The sequence below is a fragment of the Apteryx mantelli genome, chromosome 6, assembly GCF_036417845.1.
Source record: "Apteryx mantelli isolate bAptMan1 chromosome 6, bAptMan1.hap1, whole genome shotgun sequence".
NCBI classification, from domain to species: Eukaryota; Metazoa; Chordata; class Aves; order Apterygiformes; family Apterygidae; genus Apteryx; species Apteryx mantelli.
In genome coordinates, this window is record NC_089983.1 from 8,195,748 (window position 1) to 8,221,614 (window position 25,867).

Sequence of the window (25,867 nt, forward strand, 5' to 3'; positions counted from 1 at the left end):
GCCGAATTTTATCTGATAGAGTTCTCCAGGGGCTAGAGGTTGGCAGTATTTTGCTCAAATTATGTAGTCTAATGTAGTACGTGGGATGCCTGGAGTTAACATGAAACGTTTTCTGTGCTTTAACTTGAGCCCGAGTTTTCCGATTTTTAGTACAGATCACAAATGCAAGTTTGTGACTTATTTTTGCCATTAATCACCCAAGTCAATTTTCCATTTGGTTGGGTTTGCTGCTAGGGCCGTGATATACAGCCACCGCGAGTGAAAGGAGAAGCTGTCAGTTTGCACCCTTTAAAGGAAAAAAGCCTAATTTTAAGCGTGTTGGAGACTTCCCTTTCATCCCGCTAGAGGGGGATCCCTCAAGGTCGTTTTTCCAGTTGCTGCCTGCCAATGTTTGCCCCCTCCAGAACTAGGGAGAAGTAAACTTGCACCTGTAGCGCCCAGTATTTTTTCGTGTCGGGGGGGAAAAAGGGAGTAGGGAAAATAATGGCATCAACAAAGTAAATATTTGATTTTAAAAAATACTGTTGGTTAACTCTTAAATGCTCATTTGCTCCAATTTTCAGTGCACTAGAATTCTGGTCTTTGAACCTTGGCACGCCTTGGTATCCCGAATAAAATCCCCGCGCGGCCCTGTCCGACGGATGCTGCCTCACCGAGGTTTGACGCTTACGCGTTGCAACGCTCACCAGTTGGATGTTGAGACCTTTTGCGGAATTGCTCGTTCTTCTCCCCCCCCCCCAATGATTTTAAAATATTAAAGCCATCAGGAGGGTCAGCGCTGATTTACCAAAAGGGGGAGAAAAAAACCCTCACAAATGTGTTTCGAGCATCGAGCTGCCGTTGACATCTAAAGTCCCAGCCATGCTGTTTTCTTCCACACTCCAGCAATCAGGACATCCAGCAAACCCATAAAAAACCAAACTAATAGCATGAATATTCAGTGACCTAGAATACTAATTATTGTCATGAATATTAATGTGATCGGACTTGCTTTTTCCTCTTCTTCTCTCTGGCTCTTTTTTTTCTCTCTCTCCCCCCCCCCCCTTTCCCACTCAGCCGACTCTAAAGATGGACCATAATGAGAGCATTTAAGAGAGAGAGCGCTCTCCGCCGTGACAGGGACCGGGGTAATAAGGAGAGCTTGATTAACGCGGTGCACTTGGGGGAGAGATGAGAAGATTCACGTGGGCCTGTTGTGGGGGAGGCAATGAGGCACCGGCGGCTGTGTTGCTGCTCCCTCAGATTAATGAGGCCTAAGAGTGCATTAGGAACAGTGACAAAGGTTTGATCTAATGGGCTCAGTCATTTTTCCTTTGAGTGACAGACGCACAGAAGTAATTGGCTGTGCAGAATGGCAGCTCATTGGCAGTACTTAAGGATACATTATCCCCGTTGTGTGGCCCGCAGAGGCTGTTTATCAAAACTGCTCACACTGCAGACGTGCATTCGCTTAGCGGCTGTTACAGTGGCAATAGCTATTAAAAAAAAAAAAAAAAAAAAGTAGTAATAGTAATATCGCATTCATATCTATTGTCTCTTTCTCGCCAAAAAAAAACTTTCTTTGTTCCAATTTCTCCAAAAGATGTTGAGATACCAGCAGTCTTCCCCCCTGCATCCCAAAGAGGCTCTTAGTTGCAGCTCTCCAGGTTTGGGGAGGCTTGAAGGCTTCCAGAGTTAGTTTGGTTAATTTTCTCCGGTTTCGATGTACGTCTAATGCACAGGTAAGCCCCCCCCACACACACACACGTACCCCCCTTTGCAATTTCAGTATTAATAATTTCCACAGATAGTATTAGGAAGCATTTTATACCTTTGCCTCGGGCCCCTACACATGCTTCACTTTACATGCAGGCAGTGTAATGCGTCTGAATTAGTGCATTTTGCATTATTTTTGCAAGGTTAAATTTGTGATTGTTAACAGCATTCACAACCAAATACCAGCAATAAGTAGTAATGTGTTTTGCCAATACAAAATGGTCATTTCTAGGTCTTAAAGCTGCAGTCTTTCAAGAAACTGGTAACGTGAAGCAAGATCTGCCCAGAAAGTGAAGCATGCCTTATTTATCAAAACTGTTATTTATTAAAACTACTACAAAAATAGTATTATGCCTGCTGGAAATTTCTCAGGAAAACTTACCCAGAAATACACTTTGACTCCAGCAGAATAAAAACTACAAAATCTTGAGCAAAAGCATTTGGTGAAGATCTTGGGTTTAACCTTCTGTTAGAAGAGATGTCTTCTCTGATGGCTTTTCACCACATTTGCTATGTTGGTTGGGCATGCATGCTCCAAAAATAATAGCTGTCCTCGTTATACTCCCAGCACAGTTTCCCTTGCTGCCAGGATGTTTCTTGGCATTGCCTTGTTTGTTCATTAGTATTGACCCTTCTCGCTTTGGACACTACTAATCACGCTTAGCTCTCGGAGGCTGCACTGTCAGGCTGCGAGATGGAAGGTCTTTCTGTATAAATAGCTGCTCATCTTCAGGAGATACATTTGGAAGATAAGTGGTTTGGAAAAATCTCAAAAAATAAAACCCACACGCAAGTCGTTTGCTACAGTATTGAAAATGAGTGTTAGCGTATTGAAGGAGAGTCTCAATCCTGGGATCGATGAGTGTGTGTTTGAGAGGTGCTGTTGTCTCGCTCTTTCTCATTCCATCTACGAGTAACTGCAAATTATTTTAGGTCCTCAACGAGGCTGAGGCAGAAATGGTGTGCTACGTGCACCATGCAGTCGGATCGAAACAGAATCCCTAGGAATCCTTCAACAGGCGGAAGACGCGTTTCCCCCCATCAATAACGCCCCTCATGAACCCGACTGTAGAAGTTGGAGCTCTCTGTCGCTAGTCCCACAACTGCCCTTCCTGAAAAGGTGGCCCGACAGTGCTCGTAAAGCTGGGCAGCCCCTTCCTTTTCCAGCCCGACCAACTTGATGCAGTTGGAAAAGCAAGGTGCTGTCTGGCAAATAAGTAGCAGTTTAACTAGATTTCAGTGCTGGGCAGGAACCAGCTCTGGAGTTGGCAAGGGAAGGGAAGATGCATCTTCAAAAGCCTGACGCTGGGATTGACGAAAGCAGCTGATGGAACCCAGAAGAGCTGTTCCCAAATTTTTCCCAGCTGAAACAGGAGCTGTTCCAACATTCACACTAATAGGCAGAGCAGAAGGCAGTGAAGGCAAAAAGTGGTGCTGCTTTAATGGTCAGCTACTTCTTTTGAAAGTTTGGTCCATCAAAAAAGTTTCTGCACAACTCTGAGAATTAATTCATAAGGGTAATATGGAGTTGAAGGTAGGGGAAGGGAATGCAATTTGTAATTGTGCAGCTAACAAAGTGGCCTCTTTCTTGCACCCTACTGCTGGAAGAAGCTTCAGAGAGTGGTGTTGGGTGCCAGTCTAATCTACTCGACGGTGCCTTTTACTGAATTAGAGGGCACCTCAAGAATATGCGGTATTGTTGCAACATAAATTCACCCACCATGATTTGAAACAATTAACCCTCTGATATCAAGAGTCAGGATTTCCTGACCCACAACTCTAATGTATTTTTCATTAGTTCTAACAGCTGGTGAGCTGAGCCCTCTGGCCTTAAGAGGTTTATTTCTTTTTGGAAGAGAAACTCACAGCGAACATGAAGAGCATAGCACAAATAAAGCATGGTTATAGCGAAAGCGTAGCAATAGGCTGTAGTTCATCCGATTCAGTCTTTTCTGCTTCTGTGCAGTCATTCACTGCGGGTCTCCTACACTGCTGCTTCATGAAAAAATATATAGTTCTCCTTCACAACTCTTGCATTGTCCGTTTGTCTCATAAACGTATACTGAGTATATTAGTTGCGCTTCTGAATAAAGCTTTCTGCAGCTAAATGATTTGTTTTGGGGTTGATGTGAAAACACAAATGTGTATGCAGCAGTGACTGGAGACAACTTGCATCCATTTAAGTCGCTTGTATCTCACTTTTTATGGTACAGTTGTGAATTATATTCATTCTGCATTTGTAATTAGTGGGCGGCATAGTTGGTGGAGGCTTAGTTTAAAGTGATGTGTCCATTAAAATAACCTGTGCTGCCCAGTGATGATTCACTGCAATATTTTTGTTAAGTTGAAACACAGCAAAAGAGTCGCTGAAGTGCTGTCCATCGTGCTGTTTTATTACAACAGCAAGAGGACAAAAACCCTGAGCGGTTTAGGGGGTTTTTTTGTTTTTGTTTTTTGTTAGGTGCATTACTGAGTGCATGTAAGAGAACGTTTATTGTGAACCTTATTTATTGTATATTTTATTAACTTTTTTACAACATACAGCATCTTTGTTTCTTGGTTAGGTTGGCACCTAACAGCTTGCACAGTCATGTGGTCATATAAATCTTTAGTTATTTTCACAGTGTTTCTAATTATTGTAATCTGACTTTGCCTTTATAGTCTGTTTTGTAAAGCTGAAACAGTAGTTCAGCTGTGTACAAAGAGCCAAAGTGAGTCCTCTGTGCCTAGGAAAACGAGATATACGGTCTGCCTCCAGTGTATGTTTCCATCAGCCTCTTAATATGTACGTGCACACACAGGCACGCTTGCACTCCTCTGCTTAATTCCTCTTCTGTTGAGTCCCTTATCTTGACTTGCTCTTTGCCGTTTGAGGCTATTTACGCTGAATAGATGGATAAATAAATTGGACTCTGTATGAGAGTGCTCACTTTTCTCAAAGGCACTTCTATTAAACGTTGCCCAGACCTGGAAATTACCTTGGATCTTAATTTGGATGGGTTATAGAGAGCTTAATTGTTTGAACGTTTTGTAAGCTCAGTCATAACAGGGTATTTTATAATATCAGAGAAGATAGTTTTAATAAAGCTGTCCAGAGCTAGAAAGAGGAACTCTTCCTTTGATGCCCCTTTGGTAGATGAAAACACTTTTGTTCAATAGGAGACCAGCATCTTTTTTTGCTCATTTGAGACCAGTTCTGGCAACATACTGATATTCATTCAAATATAAATGCCATAGTCACTTTGAAATGCAAATTGTTTAAAGAAAAATAGCATATGGTAGAGGTAAGTACCTTTTCAAATCAGCTCCTACACTTTAGGGATGTGAGTACAGCTAAAATTATTCTTTGGAAAGAATCTGGAGCCTTTGACACATTGAAGCTTGAACTAATCAAGGCTTCCCAGTAAGCATATACACATATCCATATCAAGGAAACAGTGCTGAGAATACATGGATTAGCATAGTAATTTAACTGCCCCCTGCTAATCAACTTAAGCAACCAGCTGATGCATATATGATGTATTTGAAGAAGCACTCTTTCACAACTCCAGAATGGACCAGGTAGCTGACCATGTATTTCATGTTAATGCTGATATGTGTATATATGTAGCATATATATGTGTGTATATATATTTATACACACACATATATATATATACGTGTGTGCGTGTGTATATATATGGGGAAAATGACAGATGCAGAATGCATCAAGTCCTTGCTTAGAAGACCCTGACATACGAAGGCTTCATACTGTGCCTTCCTCAATATATAGGATTTACTTCTCGATGGGTATTGTTGGCCTCTTATTTTGGACTGGCTGGCTTGTTGGCCAAAAAACCTGGTATTTAAAGGAAAATTACTTCTTGGAGGTGGGGTTGGGGTTTGCCTGTTGTAGAAGGAAAAAAATCATAGGACTGTTGTGTAGAAGCTTTGTGCAGCATAGGAAGTGAGCAAGACCAGCAGTTGACTTCCAGTAGTCCTTCCTTGTTTTGGTGTGGCAGCATTACTGCAGACTGATGCTGTGGAATACATGTCCTGGGCATGCTGTAATCAATTGGTCTGAGAAGTGGAAAAAATTAGCAATGGATTGGGAAATGGTGTTTTTTAAATAAGGCTGGAACTCACAAGGTTGTGTTAGAGCTGAACATATTGGTGGGGGGACAGGACTCCAATCTTGGTTTCTGTAGGCGAGTTCTTCTGATGTCTGCCTAAGGATCCTGACTTGCATAGTCTGATTTACTGAAAAAAATCTTACAGCTTGTGAAAAAAGTGGAGTTTAGCCTTGAATAAATGTTATCACAACAGGTAAAGGGACAAATTGGTAGCAGGGCTGTTGGACTGTGGCGACAGAAAAGACATCTGGATTGGGTTGCATCATAGATCGACAAAGTACAAAAGATGGGGACTTGGCTGCTATTTTTTGCTAACAATCCATAGCTTTCACAAATGTGAAAGAAAAATTCCCATTTGGTTTGCAGAATAAGTCACTTCCTCAGCAGATTAAAATAATGTCATGATCTTGGTTGTGGAGTTACAGAAGATGTCATTAAAGTGCAGGTAAAGGTTTTGGTGCTGACACGGTGATGTAAAAGTCCTGGTATTATGCCAGGTACCCTCTTTCAAGCTTTGCTTTTGCGTGATGGTTAGGAAGTGACTGGATACTTTTGTTCAAAAATTTGTGAACTAGGCAGAAGATGTCAACATACAGATATTGCCTCTCTCTGCAGTTCAGCCACCCAGCACAGACTAATGGGGATGTGTCACCCAGGCAAAGATGTCCAGTAATTGTTTTCCATTTTCCCGTGATACCTAGAGAATGCTCCATCTTAGCTTTCACATACCCGTTTTCTCCTTCATGATCTTTGTTACGAAGATTCTCTTGCAGGAATTCATCAAATGCAGCTTCCCATTTTACTAGGCGCAGAATGAAAGATAGCTACAGGCTAAAAGTGCGCTTTTGTGGCATTGCTCTTCAGTCCAGCAGGGTAGATGCCATTTGTCAGGCACTTGGAGGGGAGGAGGGGGTTGTTTCCCGATGGGGAACCTAATTGTTTGTGAAAAATAAGTTGTTTCCAAAGCCATTTACCAGTAATAGTCTACAGATGCTGAAAAAGGTGCTGCAGCAAAAACCAAACAATGCAAATAGTTTGGATTAATCTGCTGCATAATTGTCACCTGTAAACCTGATTTGGTGAACTTACTCAGTTAAGTTGATTGGAAAGTTAAAGGCTAATAAATTTAGAGACAAGACCAGAAAAAAGTAACTCTTCTGTGAGGTCACGTATTTAAATATATATATAAAGAAAACCACAGTAGCTTTTGAGCTTTAAAAGTTTCTTTGCTTTAAAGAAAAATGAGAGGAGGGGCGGGAAAGGGGAGCCTTTTAAAATCATTCACAGTTCCCTAGAAATGCTGGTTGGAAGGATATTCTGGAGATCATCTACTCTATCCTCTTGCTTGAAGCAGGACTGTCACCAGTGCCAGATAAGCTCAGCTGTGGCTTTGCGCAGCTGAGTTTTGGAAACCTGGGAGGATGGAGGTTCCCCATCTTCTTCAGGCAGCCTGTTCCAGGGCCGTCTTATCTTCTAGGTGAAGTGTTTTCTAACACCAGATCTGAACTTCCCAAGCTGCAGTCTGTGACTGTTGCCACTTTTTATATCATCTGCAATGACCAAGCATTTGGCTCCATCTCCTTCTGGTAGCTGCACGCATCTATTAGATCAGCCGTTAGCCTCCTGTTCGCCAGACTGAAGCAGCCCAGCTCGCGGAGTGCTCATCGGCCATGTGCTCTTGTGCTCTAGGCCTTTGGCCATCTTGGTAGGTCTTCTGGACCTTCTCTGGTTTCCCAGCAGTCCTCTTGAATTGCAGGACCCTGAACCTGAATGTCATGTTTCAGGTGCTCCTAATGGTGGGCCCAGGGTGTGGTTTGTGTTATCTGCAATGAAAATACAGCGTTGGCACGTGCACTGGCATCCACTGTAGCTCACGAGTCCTCTTCAGCAGTGCTGCTACTCGCTCGATCTGGTTCTCAGCCTCTGCTGCTATGTGGGGTTATTCAGCCCTGGGGGCAGAACTGACGACTTCTCTTGCTGAACCGCAGGAACTCTCTGTTGGCCCAGTTCTCAAGTTTCTAGGGTCCCTCTGGTCTCAGGCTCTGCCCTTCATGTCAGCCGCTCCCCTTATTATGGTATCATCACCAAAATTAATGTATTAATGCTCCTGTTTTCTCTGGGCTGTGAAAACTGGAGGAAAGCCCTGCTGATTATTTCAAAGTGAGCATCAGCTGCGTTGCAAAGATTCGTTTGGAAGGAGGTATTTCTTTTAAGAGAACTCAAAATACGAAGTGTCAGCTTTCCATTTTCTCTTGCGGCTTTAAGATACTGAGCTATAATTTGAACCTCTGCTTTGTGTCTTCAGTTCTGCAGGCATGGTTTCTCTGCTGAACTTTTCTTTGGAAGATGTCTTTAAAAGGTGCTAAAATACTAGCATTAGCAAATTGCTTTCAGTTGGTAGGTCAAACGCACAATGTCCTGAAGGGCACCGGTTGTTGGAGGCATCAATTTTTTTCAACACTGTCACAGATAACACTCCGATTCCAGATTTCTTGTGGACAAAAGGGTTGCTCGGGGAAAGTGATTAGAGAGGAATTATGTGCCAGTGGCTAAAGCGCTGCCTTGGGGGAGCTCAACTCAGTTTTAAAATCCACCGTAGACTTTGCGTAACTGAGCAGGTAAGTTCACTTTCTTTGTATCTCTAACTTGTCTAAGAAGTAGAGATTGCTGCACAGAAGTTCTTGAGAGTGAACAAGTACATTCAAGACTCAGGTGGACGGATATTGTAGTGATGGATCTGTGTAATGGACTAAAGACAAGGATTAGTCTTGGGAAAGGGGAGGAGAGAAAGGGACAATTATGCCAGCTCTAATAAACACAAAGTAGTTCACTAAGCTCTGCTGTCTTCCCAAAGGCTGCTCTGGGAAAAGACATAATGATAGAACTGGGAGTCAGGAGATCTGGGTTTTATTTTCAAGTCTGCCACAATCTTCCTTTGTGGCCCTGGGTCATTTAACCTCTGAAAAATGCGGGAAATGATAGCAGATAATTAACAACCTCACAGGAGCATTGAAAATTAATTCATTAATTTTTCTGAACTCATCAGTAGAAGGTGCAATGGAAATGCAAAGTGTTAGGGTATTTTATAAGATTGTGTCTGTTTCTTTCCCTTTACACCTGCTTTTAAAGAATATTCTTAAAGCCATAGAAGGCTTGTGGGGTGCTTTATGAGTAGACTCTCACCTTGTCATCGGTGCCTGCTATCCTTTGGAAGAGCCTGCCACGGAGAATGAACCTAGCATGGCAAAATATTTATCATGTTGTAATATATAAATCCTGGGCCAGGATTGGAGTAAAATGTGGTCAGAAGCACAAACTGTGGAGCAAACTCTGGCATATAGCAAGCTGAGAGGAAGACCACTGGAAATCTGAGTTTGTGGAAAGGATTTTAATTGTTTTGACTCTAAAATTGATTCAGCCGAATCACTCTTCATCTGTTTTTAACAGCGAGGAGCCTGTCCTTGCCTCCTCCCCCCCCCCCCCCCAAACATTTTATTGTCCTAGCCCTCATGGATCATGAAAATACTGAAACTGTTTCTAGTGGTTACTGTTTATTCTCTTTTATGTCTCACCTCTTGTGTAATAGCCCTCCAGTTACAATTATGAAGGGTGAACAAGAATGATTTTGGCAGGCAAGGGAGGAAGCCTCCGCTGTGTGCTGTTTGTGTCACGATGTTGCTTTACGATATAAAATCTGAATACATTTTTTCCTTGGTCTTGCAATGCTTGTACTTACTTACTCACCATCACTATATTTTGGCTTTACTTGGGGACATGCTTGAAATTTTATTTAGTGTTAGATCGTCTTAAACTTTTTGAGTTGGCTGCATTGGCTCAGATTTTGGTTGGTTGTATAAGCCGTAGTTCTCAGGTATTAATTTCTTTTCCATGCTTGGTCTGCGTCCTGTGTGCTCTAAGCCAGTGTTCTCCAAACTGTGGTGCATCTACCTGTAGCAGTGGAGAAGCTGCACAAAGTGTTACCGCTAGCAGGGTTGTGGAAGATTGTGTTTTCCAGAAGGCAGATGAACAGAATAAGTTGAAATCTGGAAAATCTAGGCTCTTTTGTCCAAAGTTCCTAGTTAGGTTTCACCAGGCTGCTGTAATCTGTGGTGCCCCAAGGTGGTCACGGGACTGTTGCCTTTGGAGGTTCAGGGAGTGGTGCCTTGCTGTTCGTGTTGGTTAAGTAATCTCTTTTTCTGCTCTGTTAAGATGCCCCCGTCCACCTTCATGTAAATCAATTTTGCCTTCTCTATTGACACCAATTTGTTTTCCATTTACGTCTAGGGAACGTGACTACTAGCACATCTGTGTCTCAGATGGCCAGTGGGATCAGTCTAGTCTCCTTCAACAGTCGTCCGGATGGTATGCATCAGCGCTCTTACTCGGTCTCCAGTGCAGATCAGTGGAGTGAGGCAACAGTCATTGCAAACTCTGGCATTAGCAGTGGTAAGAAACCTGGAGCTTGGGGGGGGTCTGTTTGGTCTGGGGCGAAGGGGGGAGGAATTTTGTATTTTGCTGTAAAAACTGATGATGGTCAACCAGATGCTGTAAGCCAAATTTCTCGCATCTGAAAGAAAAGGAGAAATTAGATGAAAGAGCACAGATCAATACAGTCATTTCTCATCAGGAAGAGCTACTGTAATTATAGTGTACAATTTTAATTTCAGGTATGTAGTATAGGTTGTTTGCTTTATAGCCTTGTTTTCTTGCTCTGTATGACAGTGAATATTAGCAGTAAGTTGTCTGTCAGATCTTTTCATCGACATGTTTTTCTCTCTGCTGTGATCTTGCTTTAAAGTATGCACACTACTGGCATACACTTTTTTTTCTTGTAGTGTTTTTTATGTGGAGTGTTTAATGGTATTAAAATGAACAAAGGCTGTTCCAGATGGTGTTTCGCAGTGGTTGGATTCTAACACTGAGACAAGGGGTGATTTTTTTCAGAAGGTCTGTAGGGTATTTGGTAACAAAATGTCGCATCTGGTCTCAGTGGAGAGCATGCCAGTGTAGAGTGCGGGCCAAGGACTGAGATTTGATGCAAGCTTTCACGTGTAGTTTATCTGCTACCTACACAGGTTAGGACATGCTTGGAGCAATTGTGGTGGGTAGGCTGGGACTAGATAATATCCAATGCAGCATGGGGCAGATCTGGTTCATGTCAGTGAAGCACACGTGTCCAAGGTCATGGTGTCTCAGACACGCAAGTGGAGAAACCATGGAAAGCTCATGAAGCACAGAGCAACAGGTGAGAAGAAGAGATGAGCATGTGAAAGAAAGCACTGAGAAGAAATTAAGTATGAATAAGGATAACAGAGGGGGAAAAATGGCAGGAATGGAGGAACCTGTTTCTGATGTCTTTCCTTAAAATAGTGAGAACTGTAGGAGCAGGAAAACATCTTCCCGTGTCCCATATGTATCTGTATAATATATAATGTTTGTGTTTGGCTTAAGTGCGTGTGTTTCTGGAGCAACATCTTCAGGAGTATGGCATTTGCATCAGAATGATACAGATTTTGACGAAGCCTTTTTCTAAATCAAACACCCTTTACTTTTGTCTACCCAAGAGAAGAGAGAGAAATACTTCTAAGTGGAATGATAAAATTGCAGAAAGCTGTTTCCTTCTGTGTGCACCCAGCTCCCCTGTTTTCTCAGAAGCTGGTTAGACTTTTAGGGCCATTGGCATTCTCCTACTTGAGCACGTTTTCCTTCCAGCGATGAGGGTGTTTTCTCTCTCACCCTTGGCATTGCCAATGCCCACAGATTCCTTTAGCCTAAACTGGTTTCACAGTCCATATATTCTCTCTTTTCCTGAGTTGCTTTGCTGTTTTAATCCACCCCAATTCTACCTTCCTTTTAAAAGGTCATACCAAAGCATCAGCTTTTTGTTCTCCTCTTTTATACTGTAGCCCTTCAAAGAAGTTGGACAAAATTGTATGTTTTCACTAGAATGGAGGCAAGGGAAAGACCAGATTTAGTCACTCTCTGGTCTTCTACACTTGGCCTAACTACAGGGAGGTGAGCAGATACCATCCCCTTTCTCCCTAGTGCCAGAAGTGAAACCTGAGACTGCAGAAGACAATCATCAAACACAGAATTCAATGAGTTCCTCAAAGTGGTGTGTAATTAATATGCTGAAAAGAAGAAATATAACCTAAATTCCTGCCTCTTCCCTTTCCCCTTTCCTTTGTAATGCTGTTTCTCCTTTGGAGATATTTGCTAAACTTGTCTCTTGTTCCTGATGTTGTAGTACAGCTGGTCCTAAATTACTGATAAAGGGATCCTTTTCTTCTGCACAAGCTCCGTACTCCAAATATGTGCACTCCCTTCTTCTGACTTGACATTCATACGTGATTACTTCTGGATCAAAAGAGACGACAGCTAGAATTATCTATGAAATATTTATTCAAAAAATACAGTTGACTGGTGGGTAGTTTTGAATAAGCCTGACTTAAATAATTTGTTGCAGAGATCCTACTGTTTACAGATAATGAGAAGTATTTTTTCTTCCCGATCTGTGGAAAAAAATTGCGCTAGTGGTCAGTCTTAGGCAACTAAATGTCAGCATAAACATAAGTGTTGGGATGATAAAACTGCTAGAAAACGTCAAGAATAATTCATTGCTACCAGTGTATCATCTTTCGGTAAGCTCGTAGATGTGTCCTTTATGCTGGCGAGTTGACGCATGAAAAACCCTTTTTAATTTCAGGGTTTTTTCTCCATTAAAAGATTTTGAATTTTAGTCATAAAAAGATAATACTGTGAAAGCAGCAGGTATGGAGAGAAGCTAAGCATCTTTTGGAATTCAAATGCCAATGTACTGGAGAATATGCCTGCTTATTGTCACATGGTTTTATTGTAGACAAAATAACATATTGGGATTCAATTTTTCTCTGCACCTTTTTTTTCACATTAAATTAATACTTTGTGTGGCTCTGGAGAACTTTTCAAAGTCTTCCTAAGCAGACCTTTGGTTTCCTGGGGCTTCTGTCTTTTAAGCAGCTGTGAACATCTCCTAATTAGATAAATTACTTTGTAGTGGGCAGAGCCACAAAACAGGAGGTGCTGGTTAAATTAAAGGGGAAAAATAGAAAAATCCATTCTCTGAAATGGAATGCCCCACTGCTTTATGACTATTACTGTTGTAAGGTTTTACATTTAAGTACCTGAGGTTTAAAATTAAATGTCTAATATAATTTGGCACTGGTAACATGAAGCCTGTGACTGCCCTCGGAGAAAATCTAGACAGCTTAGTTCAATGTTTCAAATTGCTGTCTGCCTGATAGTGAGCGAATCGTGGGATCGGCTCACTATTTAGCTAAATGCCACATGCTGTTCAGCATAATTTTAAATGCAGTAACATATTTGTCTTAAAACTCAGAAATTTAAAAAGACTGTTCCAGTGGTACATGAAAAATTAATTCTTTTTACATTTTTTTTCTTACTCTTGTAAGTATGTGACAGAAGTAATTTTAGCAGCAAGAGAGAATAAAAACTGGGGGCAGTAAATCCCTGTCCCGGAACCTCTTGTGTAGATTCTTTATGGACCCAGAATTGATCTACATGTCAGATCCTGATGTAGTTTAAACTGTTTATCACCCTAATGGTGGTAGAGAGACCATGAACATCAACTTATAATCCTCCATGAAAGAAATTGGTGTTTGCAGTCAATGAAGGAGCAGCTTAGCCTTATTGATAGATTTAGAACAATTACCGCTGCTGCGACTATTGGCCGATGCCTTTTCCCGGATCGGATTGGACACCCGTGATGTTTTTTTTTTTTTTTTTCCTTTGATAAATCTTTTTCGTGATGGATAATTTTTTTCCACCGGGAATTCTCTATACTTGCTCATTGCCGGGCAAGAAGAGGGTGGCGTAGTCCCAGGAGAGCCGTTTGTAACTTGTTGGGGTCTTGAATTTCGGTGCGAGACAGAGTGGGTTTTGTGCTTGGGCTGCGCCTTTATGCCGCGCGCCTCTCCGGTCCCCCAGGCTGGCGTGGAACATCTGGAATGCACATCTGCATGATTCCTCCTCTGCAAACTCGGTTGTTATTTCTTAGGGTTTGTTTGGTTTTTAGCTTTGTTAGCTGGAGAGCGCAGTACTGTTTGGAGGAATCTCGGAAATGCTGGCCAAGCCTCTCAAACTTGAGTAGAAAATGTGGTTTTCTGCTGGAAAATAGACCTAACGATTAATATTAACTAGCACTGGTGCTGCCGCTAATGAATGATGATGCTGTCTGTCCTGCAGTCCTTACAATTTATACCTCCTTAAAGAGCTGGAGAGAGAGAGCCTCAAATTTACCATCCCTGCTTTTTGACGGAGGAAACCGCAGCCAGCTGTGTTAGTGCAAGCTGCAGTTCGTGAGACTTATTTCACAGAAGACTGGGGATATCAAATCCTACCTGAGCATGGACAAGTAGCCGGCTCATTCTTCTTCTAGAAGTCAGTGTTTGACTTATAGGACTGTGTCCCAGGAATATCAGAGGAAATAATTTCTTCCGTAAAGTAATAAAATTAACTTAAACAGTGCTGCAAACAGTAGTTCACATGGGACAGGGATTTTTTTTTCTGCTTTTGCAAATTGTCATTTAAATTCCAGCATGATATCAAATACCGCAGTAAGTCAAATATGTGTTTAAATATCATCTGCTTAGGCTTTATCACTATCCCATTGCTTGTACAGGCTATTGCATCTCTGCAGTAACTTGTATGAATTGTAATACCTGGCGGCATAATACCCCTAACTGTGGGGTATTAGGGTTTATTAATTTGAAATTGAGTTCTCACTGTTCTTTCCCTCCTTTTTAAAGAAGGAAATAATTAATTGGCAAGTGCATATGAAGTCATTTTCTCATTTACTAGCTGTTCTGGAGCTGTTACAATTTTTAGTGTTGTAAAACACACGGCATATTGGAAAGTGTGTGTTCATGTGTGCAAAGAGTTTACATTATCCTTTAAAAGTAGAAGTGAGAAGGGAGTAATCATATACTTCTTGCACCGTTTTGTGATCACCAAACAAATCGCTTCTAGCAAATACTTCTGGAGGGAAACTTTGTCAGCTCAGCAGGGTAAACTACTATCAACATTAAGCTATTGCTTGAGCTTTCCAAGCAGCCGAACATACCTTAAGGAAACTTTTTTTTAAGGGACTGCCTGTTAGCCCTTTCTGGAAATCATCCCCTTTCAGCACAAATTTACATACTTAAAAGGTTTGTGTTGAAGTTAGGCTCACATCCTTGACAAGCTCCCTTCCGGAGCAGCCCAGCCGACCACAAATATTGAAGTGTCCTATGGAACAGAAGGCAATTTGGGGCTGGGCTCTTAACAGTGTAGTGTCTATGTCTTTACTCACCCAAGTAAAGGAATAGGAAACTTGTGTTTTCTTGCAATTACTCTAGCACCTTCCCTGTAGCTCGTATTGCATGGGAGGAACTGTCCTGCTTGACTGCTAGTTTCAGACCGATTTTAATTTAAACAGAGGGAGATGCAATTCTGCAACCTGGGCTTCCCCAAAGTAGTGTAAGGCATGCAGGGAAGAATAACTGCCAAGCGTGGAGGTGGCAAAAATTTGCTTATTACTATACATTGGCTTCCAGCTTCATCTTTAGTTTCAAAGCAAATTATGAGTTGCTGCTCCTCGTTCTTGAAAAAGAGGACAGGAATGTCCTTACTGAATTTTCGCAATCTTTTCCCCAAGCACGTTGCCAGCACCACCTTCTTTAGACTATATTTTAACCGGTTTTCTCTCTTAAGTGTTGTATGCCTCTTTCTAGGATCCTCCCTACAGAGTATGTGAGGTAGAGTGCTCAGCTCTTCTGCTCTCCTGGAAACAAGACATGGCAGCTAAATATCTTTTCTGTTATTCTCATGGATGTGGTGTTCACCAACTCCAAGACAGGAGTGATGGCAGCACCATAGGATAAGCTCTTTAGAAAGGGTCTCAGAGTGCTAAACTGAATGGTGCTTGCTGCCAGGGGTGTTTTAGGCATGTGTTGGCATCCATAACCAGTAAAACCCAGTGCTTACCCATTTCTTCTTGTCAACTGTAAGGATCTCAATTGAATGGGTGAGTTTAAGGCAGAGTTCCCTCACTCTGAATGTTTAGCCTTTAAGTATGCTATGAATTTATCGCCAAAATAATGGGGAAAAAACTGTCCCGTCATACAGATGAAGAACGCCGTGAGATCTTCCTGAGCTTCTGCTGAACGTGCTGTGCCAAAAACGTAGTCAAGGGCCCAAACCCCTGCAAAATGTGTTACCTCCATGCAACAGGAGTTCAGACACTACTTGCTTGCTACTTCCAATATACCTTCTACCATGTTAACTGGGCTGCAGGTTGCAGTTTGAAAGGGGGGCTCCACTGGGGGAGAGCTTGTACCCATATATCTTTGGGTCATTGATAGCAAGCCACTGCTTTGCAAAGGGCTTGAACTGCACTGTCTTGTAATTCTAGTTTAAAAAGGATTTAGGGTACATGGGCATTTCCGCACAACTTTGCGAGGTTTCAGCTAAGTATTTCTTATTTGCTTAGCGCTGCTGTTTGACTGGTGAGTTGTGTTATATGGATTTTTACAATTCTGCAGATCTCTAGAAACACATCTGCTTCTTCTGTCTTCAGATCCTCTTTTTTCCAAGATTAAAATGTAAAGAATTGTTGCATTCAGCAATTAAATGCTGTGCTTGGTTCCAAAATGGCAAGAAATGTGAGTTTTCATCTTCTGATAATTTGACATTGGCAACCTCATGCTCATCTTAATCTTGTTCACAGCCTGAAGTGCCAAATGCCTGTCAGTAAATTGTTTATGTGACCAAATTAACTTGCTCAATGGAACTATAAAGCTTTGCTTTTCCTGACATTTACTTATGGATGCTTAAATGCATATTTTGTATTTAGTTTAGCTTCGTTTAGCTTGTGTTTGGTTTAGCTTTTTTTAATTATTATTATTTTTATTTTTTTAGCTTCAGAATCAGAATAGTGAATATCCTCTTTATCAGGGTTTCAGGCTCGTGTCCCAGAGTCGCTACGCGTTTCTGACCTCTCACGTGAAGGGTTAGTGTTGCAGTCTACTGCTTGTGGCCTTTCATCACCACCAAAAGTCAGCACTTTTTATATAAAATTTTTTTTATATTTATATATGTGTGTGTGTATGTATTATATTTATATATATATATATATGTCTGCACAGCTGTCTACTTGTCTAACTTCAGCTACGAGCTGTCTCTCGGTGGCTCATACGCTTGACATTTGACAGAGGCAGCACTTAGAAGTCTGTAAAGCATCCTCAGTTCTCTGTTTCCATATTAGTATTTGTCGAAATGGAAGGGTTAATACTGAAAGTGATAGCTCCCTGGTATAAAGTGAGTTCTTCATCAGTCCCGTAATCTTATTTGCATTAAAAAAAAAAAAAAAAAAAGCCCTTTGAAAGATTAAACTACCTTTTGTTTGCTGTTTAAGATGGCTTTAATCTTCAAAATACCTGTCCGTAGTTTGGAACGGGTTGCGCTGTGATGCTGCTTGGCAGGTCAGCCGTCAGATAGTTGGAAGTATGCTATCAGCTGTGATTATTTTTCCCGGCGTCTCAAATAAATGTGACCTGCGGTCGTAGAACGCTTAAACAGTTGCGGCGACATCAACACGCTGCCTAAACTCAGCAACCGCAGAAAGACGGCTCTGTTAGCACAAGCTGTTAAAAGTTAAAGGACTACGTTGGATTTGAGGACGTAGGTATGCATTCAGGAGAGATGCATCTTGATAAATTGTAATTGCGAGGAAACAAGGGCGCGAAGCCAATTCACACAATATCCTACAGGAGTTTTTGAAAAATAGCAATGTTTGCAGTGCAAAGAGAGTAATAGGAATCCAGAGAGACATGTTCTCAAGTCAGCTTACAGGAAAGACATAATACTGCAAGAGCAAAGTGTGAAGCTTTATAAACTCCTCTAATTCCAGTAAGTGTGGGGCATGTGGAACTTCCAAACAATATTTCCTTATCTAAGGATCTTAAAAGTAAGACTTAACTAAGGAAATGCATGAACTTCCCAGATCAATATATTTTTATTTTTATTAATGCTTTTGTTTTATCTAAATGTTAATAATTAAATTTATATAATAATCTAAATTTTAAATTTAGATAAAGTAATGTCTTAAACTAAGTTGGAAGGTAAAAAATTTGTATATAGCTACCACTGGAGTAATTCCTGACTTGAGAATTTCTCCTGGTTTTCAACGTCCATACTTCTTAAGTTCAAGTAGAAGTTTATAATAATTAGACTTGTTTAATATACATCCACAGAGCGCAGTGCTTTCGTTTGCCAGTATCTGGCTGAAGGGTGGGCAAGAAACAAGCAGTCTGCATTTATTTCCTCTGGGGCTTAATGAAGTTTCTGTTCCAGCTAATAGGAGAGCGGTTGTCCCATCAAGCATGTCTCTTTGCGGTCTCGGTTTCTTTCCAGGCTAGATCACAGAGCAGCAGGTCCCGGGCCGTTATGTATACTTTACCTATGGAATCCAACACTTCAAAGCTTTTTCATAGCGTGTGCAGTGAAAGAAGCCTCTGTGCCAAATCCGATACGCGAGCCCATCACAACCTGAGGATTGTTAGGGGACAGCTGAAGCGCAGAGGCTTGGACTTCCTGCAGGTGGAAGAGCATCTCCTTTCAAGTGGCGGGGCCCTTCATTTGTCACAGTTGAGGTAGCCCCGTAATTCAGCCGTCGTGGTGTGCCACCCACAGTCCGCGGTGATGGTGAGGATCCAGTTTGCAAGTCAGCTGAGGCTCTAAGCAAGTGGCTTCTCTGCTGCAGGGATTTCGTGAGAGCAAAGGAACTGCTGAGTGCTCCAAGTCGAGGGCCCTGACTTCAGTTATCCTAAACCCGCAGAAGAGCTGGTAGTTTCCACAGAGCTAAGAAAGAGAAAAATTATTTGTCTATGATGCTTAGAACACCTGACACCTATAAAAAGGCAAGAAGGATATTACACCACTGAAACTCATAGCTTTATATGAAAAGCAAGATATATTTTACTTCTCAGTTCTAGGGTTTTATAATAGCCCAGTGTTTGTTTTTGCGTATGACTGAGAGTATCTTTGGTGTTTCCGTTATTTCCTTTCCTTGCTGATGCTGGTGCTCCTGGAGCACCAGGTAAGCCTTAACCTTTTCCTGCCTAGGAGGGGGCAATTAACTGCCTATTTGGTATATAACAATTATTCTGTTTTAATTGTAGAAATGTTAAATTTCTGAAGCACTGGTTTTAGCGTTTCTCACTGAAGTCTTGTGGACTGGCAGTTGAGAGTCTTCTAACCTCTTCTCAATTACCAGTGAGGGGTGGATTTTTTTATGCTTGAAGGTTATCCACAGGTTATACAGGCTGAAGGTTAAAGTATAAGGCTAGAGATGTGGCTCTTTTTCTGGCTCTTCAGCATTTCTTTGAAGAGAATCAGTTCTTCTTTTCTGTTTCATTTTACCTATCTTGAAATGCAAGGTAAATATTTTAGTAGGATATGGTTCAGTAAGGCATGCATTCATTATTTTGCAAGTGATTTGAGACCTCAGGGCTCTATTTCAAAGCAAAATGTTGTTACATGAGTTTCTTGCAATCAGAGGACAATGCTGATGTTAAATCAGAGGGGAACTCTGACCCTCTTCTTATAGTCGAAGTGAATTTATTATTCACATCATTTTGACCAGGACTATGAAATAGTATTTCTCACGTAATCTTGTATGTACTTGGTCGTGATCTAGCTTGCATGACTAAGATGTATTCTTTTTAAGAGAACTCCACTGTTTCTTATTTTGCAAATCACCATTAATTGGGCTGATCTTTATGGGATCTCTAGCTACAACTGTTGGTAACTGACTTCAAAGGTTTTGTGACTATTGAAATACAAAGTGGTAGATAGACTAACCAACATGTGTGACTTGGGGTCAACCTCAAGTGATCGATCTTGTGAACTTTATTCTTGACCATTTGACTAAAATGAGGAGGCCTTTCATGGGAAGGCAGTTGCTGAACCTTCTCGGTGGATGTCGTGGGAGTTCTGCAAGGTAGCAAACGCTGGCAGGAGAAACCTAACCAGGAGAGGCTACCCTGAAGCCTTATGGTTTGTCTTCAGAAGGACCATCCATTTTCATTCTCCCTCATAGGGATGGTTAAGAACTAGTTATCTGAATAAACTAATCCCCATAGCTAGTTGCCTTTTGTAATACTCCTCACCTCTCCGTTTTGTCTATGCTTGACAGCCAGGACAAGCCTTGCCCACAGCATCATCCACGTCGTTAATAGCAATTCAGAGTGACACCGTGTAAGAATCGCATCTCTCTTCTCAACAGATCTGATGCTGCGCGGCCAAAACATTATGCCAGAGGAATTAGGGATATCCTTTATACATGTAGACTGTAGATCTATTCAGTGGGAGCCACAAAATTAACTTTGCCTTGGGATGTGGTGGCATCCTGAAACATCCGAGACTTGCATCTCTTTCTAGTTTGTTGTCCTTTATATACTCGAGCAACTTGTCATGCTTGATCTTTCCACAGGGCGTGCGTGTTCAGCATACGGTACAAATGAGGCAAACAAAGATACTTCTAGGTAATAGAGAATAAGATAAATTAGCAAACTGTTAACTCTGAGTGGTTTCTAATATCTCTGCACCTGACCTAAGCCTGCTTTAGGCAAGCTGTGCAGAGGAAGGAAGGGCTGGCAGTCCATTTCCAGTTCATCAGCTGAGTCTTCCAGATTTTCTAAAATACGGCTACTCTTTACTGCTTATGCTTGTCACAGTGGTGGCAACGCAGCAGGGTCAGTTAGGAATAGACGTGTCCTCTCTTTGCATCGGATCATAAATTTCCTTCTACGATACCAGGAGCTTGCTTCATAAGATGGCTTTGAAAGGGGATTAACTGATTCTGGCCGCCTCTTTTTCTTGCTATCGACGCTTCGATTTCTATGGAGCAGGATGGTACCCTGCTAGCACTGTAACCACTCCTCCCTTAGGAGGGGAATCATAGTGAGCAATATAATGTTTTTTTTTAAAAAAAAAGGAGGGGGGGAATGTTGCATTCTTTGCTTTTATGCTTCCTTTAAGACGGTCGGATGTTACATGTTAGTAGGCAACAAGCTGGAAGCAAGTTTGTCTTTTCTTTAGATAAGAGAGATCGTAACGAGGCTCTCGCTGTCCTCAGTGAAGCCAGTCCTTTCAATGCATACGCCTCCGTGTCGTGAGACTAACTTTCTCTCGCAAGGCTGTGGCTGACGTCCCTTGCTTGTCACCGAGTGCCTTATTAGGCTGCCGAGTGTAAATGAGCCTTTCATTCCAAACACGGCACCAGGTCCGCTTTGCTCCAGGCGTGCTAAGATGCATCAAAAGCCAGGACCTCCAAAAGTCGGGAAATCTCTTTTTTTGTCAAGAAGGAGTCTTTGTTTTTCTTATTTAATTGAAATTGCCATTAGAGGCAGCGAGACAGTAACTTGGGCATTCAGTGGGGCTTTCTGTACATGACAGGATGGCTTTGTGATTTACAGGCTCTAGGCACAAGACTGGAAAAATGGTAGATGCAGTGGAAAGAGAATACTCCTGAGGCTCTTTCATCTCCATCCCACAGTTCTGCTCAGAGCTTCCTTTTAATTTCTTTCAGTGCGGCAGGTTAATTTAAGCCCTCGACAGCTTGAATGTCCAAGCTTAAATTCAGCTAAACAATGACCGGATATGCCTAATTCCAGCTGAAGGTGCGATCGGTGCCTGCGTTAAAAATATTTGTATTTTGTTCCCTGTGCTGTAACCTTGTGTCGCCCCCTCTTCCCCGCTCCCAGATGTTTATTATCTTCTACAGGCTTCTGCCAAGCCGCGGTTTTGACAGATTTTTAATGTCAGTCCTGTACATCCGTGCCTGACTCCAGCCTTATGCAGTCATTGTGCAATTGCAGCATCCCTTTAACTTCGGTTTGAGGCAGAGTAGGAATATAAAGAACTTGATAGAACATTTATGGTAATAGCTGTAAAGGGAAGCTGTAGAGCATTGGATTTCACAGCCAGAAAAATCTCAGCTCAGGGAAATGGGTCTGAAATACAACTACAGATGGTTTTAGTCTATCGCTTCCCCCGTTTAAATAAAAGGATTGCTTTTTTTCCCCCTCTATTTAAAACACATGTAGAAGATGAAAGTGTCCAGCTATTTTTTTATTATTCAGTCCACCAGCTACCGACATCTTTGGCTTATTTCATTTCGGCACTAATAGCATAGTAAAAGTTCTGAAACGCACTCTCTGGATTCAGCCTTTCTTGGGTCGCGGCAGAGATTCCTGCTGCAGGCAGAGCTGTTGCTGTTGTTTTCGTCATCGGTGCTTTCTTTTCCTGTTGAACCTGGTGCTATTAATTGTGTTGCTGCTTCTGCTCTTTAATTGATCCCATTCACCGTTCCGGCTTTTGTAATGCCTGACTTCTTGTCACTTGGGAAAATCAAAAACCCAAATTAATCAATCTCCAGCCTCTTGAGAATAAGGCCGCGTTAGGGAGCTGGGCTTGACAGAACGTCTAATTTCACTTTGAAAGCCTGTTGGAAAATTTTAACAAGAAGATGCAAGAAAAATGTAAACCAGATCAAGCTGGACTTTGGTCTGTGGAGAATAGTGTTCTCACCTGTTGAGTTTATTTCAAGTTCTTGTAAATAGGTGATTTGACAAAAATACCAGATAAATCAAAAGGCACGAAGATAGAAAAGGTCAGAATATCCTTGTTTCCACTTGAAATGGTTACAGAGGAGAGAAAAGGTGGCAATCGTACGGAGGAGAATAGGAACCATGGGCCAAAGCTGAAGCTCCCTTCTCAGATTTTTGTATCTCAGCTCTGCCTGTGCGCTGTACTATTCCTGTGCATTTTATGTTGCTTGTTTTCCTAATGCTTTTAGCACCCCCAGCCCTTCTGCCGTGGCCTCGGGTGCTCGTACCTGCTTCTTGTCCCTCATTTTTTTCGCTTCCTTGATTGCTGGTGTTGGTGTCTGCTGCTGCTCCACTGCATGTGCCTTGCCAGCAGCCCAAGCAAGGTGACCTGAATGCTCATCTCCAAGTGCTCTGCGCGGATGCTTTGGAGTTTGGGAGGCAAGTCAGTGGTGCCAGGTGCGCCGAAGAAGCACAGGCGAGATTTAAACTGAATTTCCTACTCTTTCCAAACCCAGGAGGGCTCTTGCAACGTCCTTACCAGGTACAAATGGAGTTGTCTTTGAGACGTGGTTATGGAGTGCGTACAGCTTCCAAAAAATGAAGCTATAAAGAAATAAGAAGCGGGACATTTGTGGAAAGTTAAGTTTTACAAACGTCGTGTAATACCGAGAGAGGATGTCGAACTGAAGTGTTTCAAATGGCAAATACGGTGCAGTACAACAGTACAGCCCTTGAGACTTTTCTGAGAAGAACTGTTTCTCTTCTTCATTTCATGTTCCATCTCGTACTGCTGGATTGCGGTTTTAGACAACATACGTCTTCCCTTCCGTTCCCTTCCCTTCATTCCTCCTATTAGTGTGTGTCATAACTGAAAGGAATTTCTCCTATGGCCGTAGCTACAAAATGCATCTAGGAGGGAGGCAAGCCTGGGACTTGCTTGGTACAATAAAAGCTGCGCTGGCTTGTTGGACGGTCTTTGCCTTATACCATGCTGTCATGCACTTCTGAGGAAAGATCACCACTGCTTAAACAGTTGAGTGTTTTTGTGGTTTTGTGTGTGGGTGGGTTTTTTTTAATATCCCATCTCTTTATAAGCTAGGGGTTTTGCTACCAAGTGTCATTCGTTGCTCCAGAGCGTGCAGTGAGCTGCTGCATATTTAAAAATGAGCCCAAAGAGCTTGCATCAATGTAAGCTTGCCCATACGTAGACTCCGAATTGACCCTTTTACTACTTTTTCAGGAATGAGAGCCTACGCTTTGTCCTACTGGTTTGCTTAGAAGCTTCTCTGTTCCCTGGTATCAGCTCGTCGGTATTTCAGGACCCTGCGGAGCTAGGAGCTCCCGTTTTGCCATTGCTCCGGGAAGGCTGCCGGCCATGCAGGTGCAATTCATGGTGGTCTCCTTAACGTCGCGTGTGGACACAGAGTTAGGCCGCCAGGACTCTTCTCGCGTCAGCTCTCAGCGTTAGCAGTGGCACTGGCCTCTTTGAGCTCTGGGGGAAGGGAGGAAGAGCAACCCTTTGCTGTCAGAGCGCACGTGCATTTATACGGTCAGCAGTAGTAGAGTCCTCCGGCCGAGAGGAGAAGACGTCTCGCGGCGGCGCCTTGCCGCGCGCGTCGTTTACAAATGTGGCACCGCGACTGCAGGCTGGCAGATGCGCCGGGCAGCGTAACTGGCTCCCTCGCTCCAAGGCAAGGAGCGAATTTTGTCCTTAATGCTATATAATGTAGACATCCACCCTGCAAATGATGACCATCATCAAGGCAAGCTGCCCGTGCCGTCCATCAAAACCCGCCAAGCTAATGATGGGCTGGGCAGATAATCGCGGGAGAGTTAATTGTAAGGTTCGATATGGCATCTTGTCAGCAGAGATAAGTTGTCACGTTTTCCACTTGAGCTGAAACTAAATGATTGTAAAATAAGTTATGAGTGTCCTTGGGCCTGTCTGCCAGAATGATGGCTAAGAATACATTCCTGGCCCATCAGTCTCAAGCAGCCTGCTTGATATTTATGCGAACTGAATGTTATTTTATTCCCCCTCTAGTCATGCTTGTCAGCTCCCCGAGTGAAAAGTGAAACTGCTTCTTTGACTCATACTTCAAGTATTGAAGCTCGGAGAGGCTGCAGATTGTTATTATTATTACCAGCATTATATATTTTTTTGGGTGTGCGTTGAACATTGATGCCCGATTGGGAAGAACTAATGGCTGACATTGAGCGTGCGGGATGGCTTCAAAACAGCCCATCGCGGGCCAGTGAAACGCGTCTTATGGCTTCCAGTGCCTCTGTCAAAGCTGGTTTAGATGTGGAGTAATGAGGCGCTTGCTTTTTTAATTTGGCGTGCCTTTTTCTTTCCCCTTTCTTTTTTTTCTTTTTTTTCCCCCCCTCTCCCCCCTTTATATTTAATAGTGTCGGCAGTGGTCGTCTGTTCTCCCGCGTGGTAATTGATACAAAATAAAATGCATTATTTGTATTCAGTCAGGAGGAGGAAATTGCATTCAGTGGGCTGAAGCCTGAACTCATTTACAGTTTGCCGAAGCCGGGCTTTCAGGAGCCCTCTTTTCAATTTGAAGAATACCTTGTCAGGCAAGAGAAGTAGTCGGAGATGGGAAAGCACGGCGCGTAAGCCTAGCACGTTCTGATTGCTCATATTTTAAACCGGGAGAACGTTAAATAACTCCCATCTTCAAAGGGTGGTCTCGGAAAGGGGAATATAGGGCATTAATACACTAACAATATAAGCTCGGCATCTGTTTAGCAGGGACGCGCGTTGCTTTGCCGGTCGCAGGGGAGGGAATACCTCCGACTCCTCGCTTCGGGGCAGCTTGACCCAAGGACGGCAGGTTATTGCTGGAAAAGGGCTGCGGATCAGGAGGATTTACCGTAGCAGGTTAATTCTTCAGGTCTCCGGCACGAGTAGGTGAACCTTACGTTTAGAAACCTCCTTGTTCTTCAGCGCTCATAAATGGATTTTGCTTGCCTAATTTAGAGGCCAGAAATTAGACGGAGCTGCAGGAAGCATACAGATTTACATGAGTATTTTTGAGAAGAAAGGGTTTTCAAGAATGCTTTTTCACTTATTACAGGGAGAGGTTACAGCTATAAGCAAGGTGGTTACTAAGAAGCCTCGGGTTTTGGAGGGATCTGAGCTTAGCTTACAAAAAGCTTACGAGGTTCTTCTAAAAACCATGTTCTGCACGTTTGTGTGTCAGTGTGGTGTCTTCAGCGTTTCACAGGTACCATTCAGTGCATCGTGACCGACGTCTGTGTTTCCGTCTGGCGGTGAACACGGCACTCGTACTTCAGCCTCATGGTTGGGAGCACCTGCAAACTTAGGCATGGCTCTCTCAC

The 25,867-nt window shown here is 42.5% G+C and overlaps 1 protein-coding gene across 3 annotated transcripts in view; it reads left to right on the plus strand.

Annotated features, from left to right (window-relative positions):
• Nucleotides 1–25,867, plus strand: part of AGAP1 (ArfGAP with GTPase domain, ankyrin repeat and PH domain 1) — a 386,032-nt gene that overhangs the window by 268,357 nt on the left and 91,808 nt on the right. For 2 of the 3 annotated variants that reach the window (XM_067298699.1, XM_067298698.1), the window contains one exon: nucleotides 10,152–10,313. The exons of the other annotated variant lie outside the window; for it this stretch is intronic. In XM_067298699.1, the coding sequence (XP_067154800.1) occupies nucleotides 10,152–10,313 (162 nt within the window). The remainder of the gene's footprint in view (nucleotides 1–10,151; nucleotides 10,314–25,867) is intronic. 3 annotated transcript variants of the gene reach the window in all.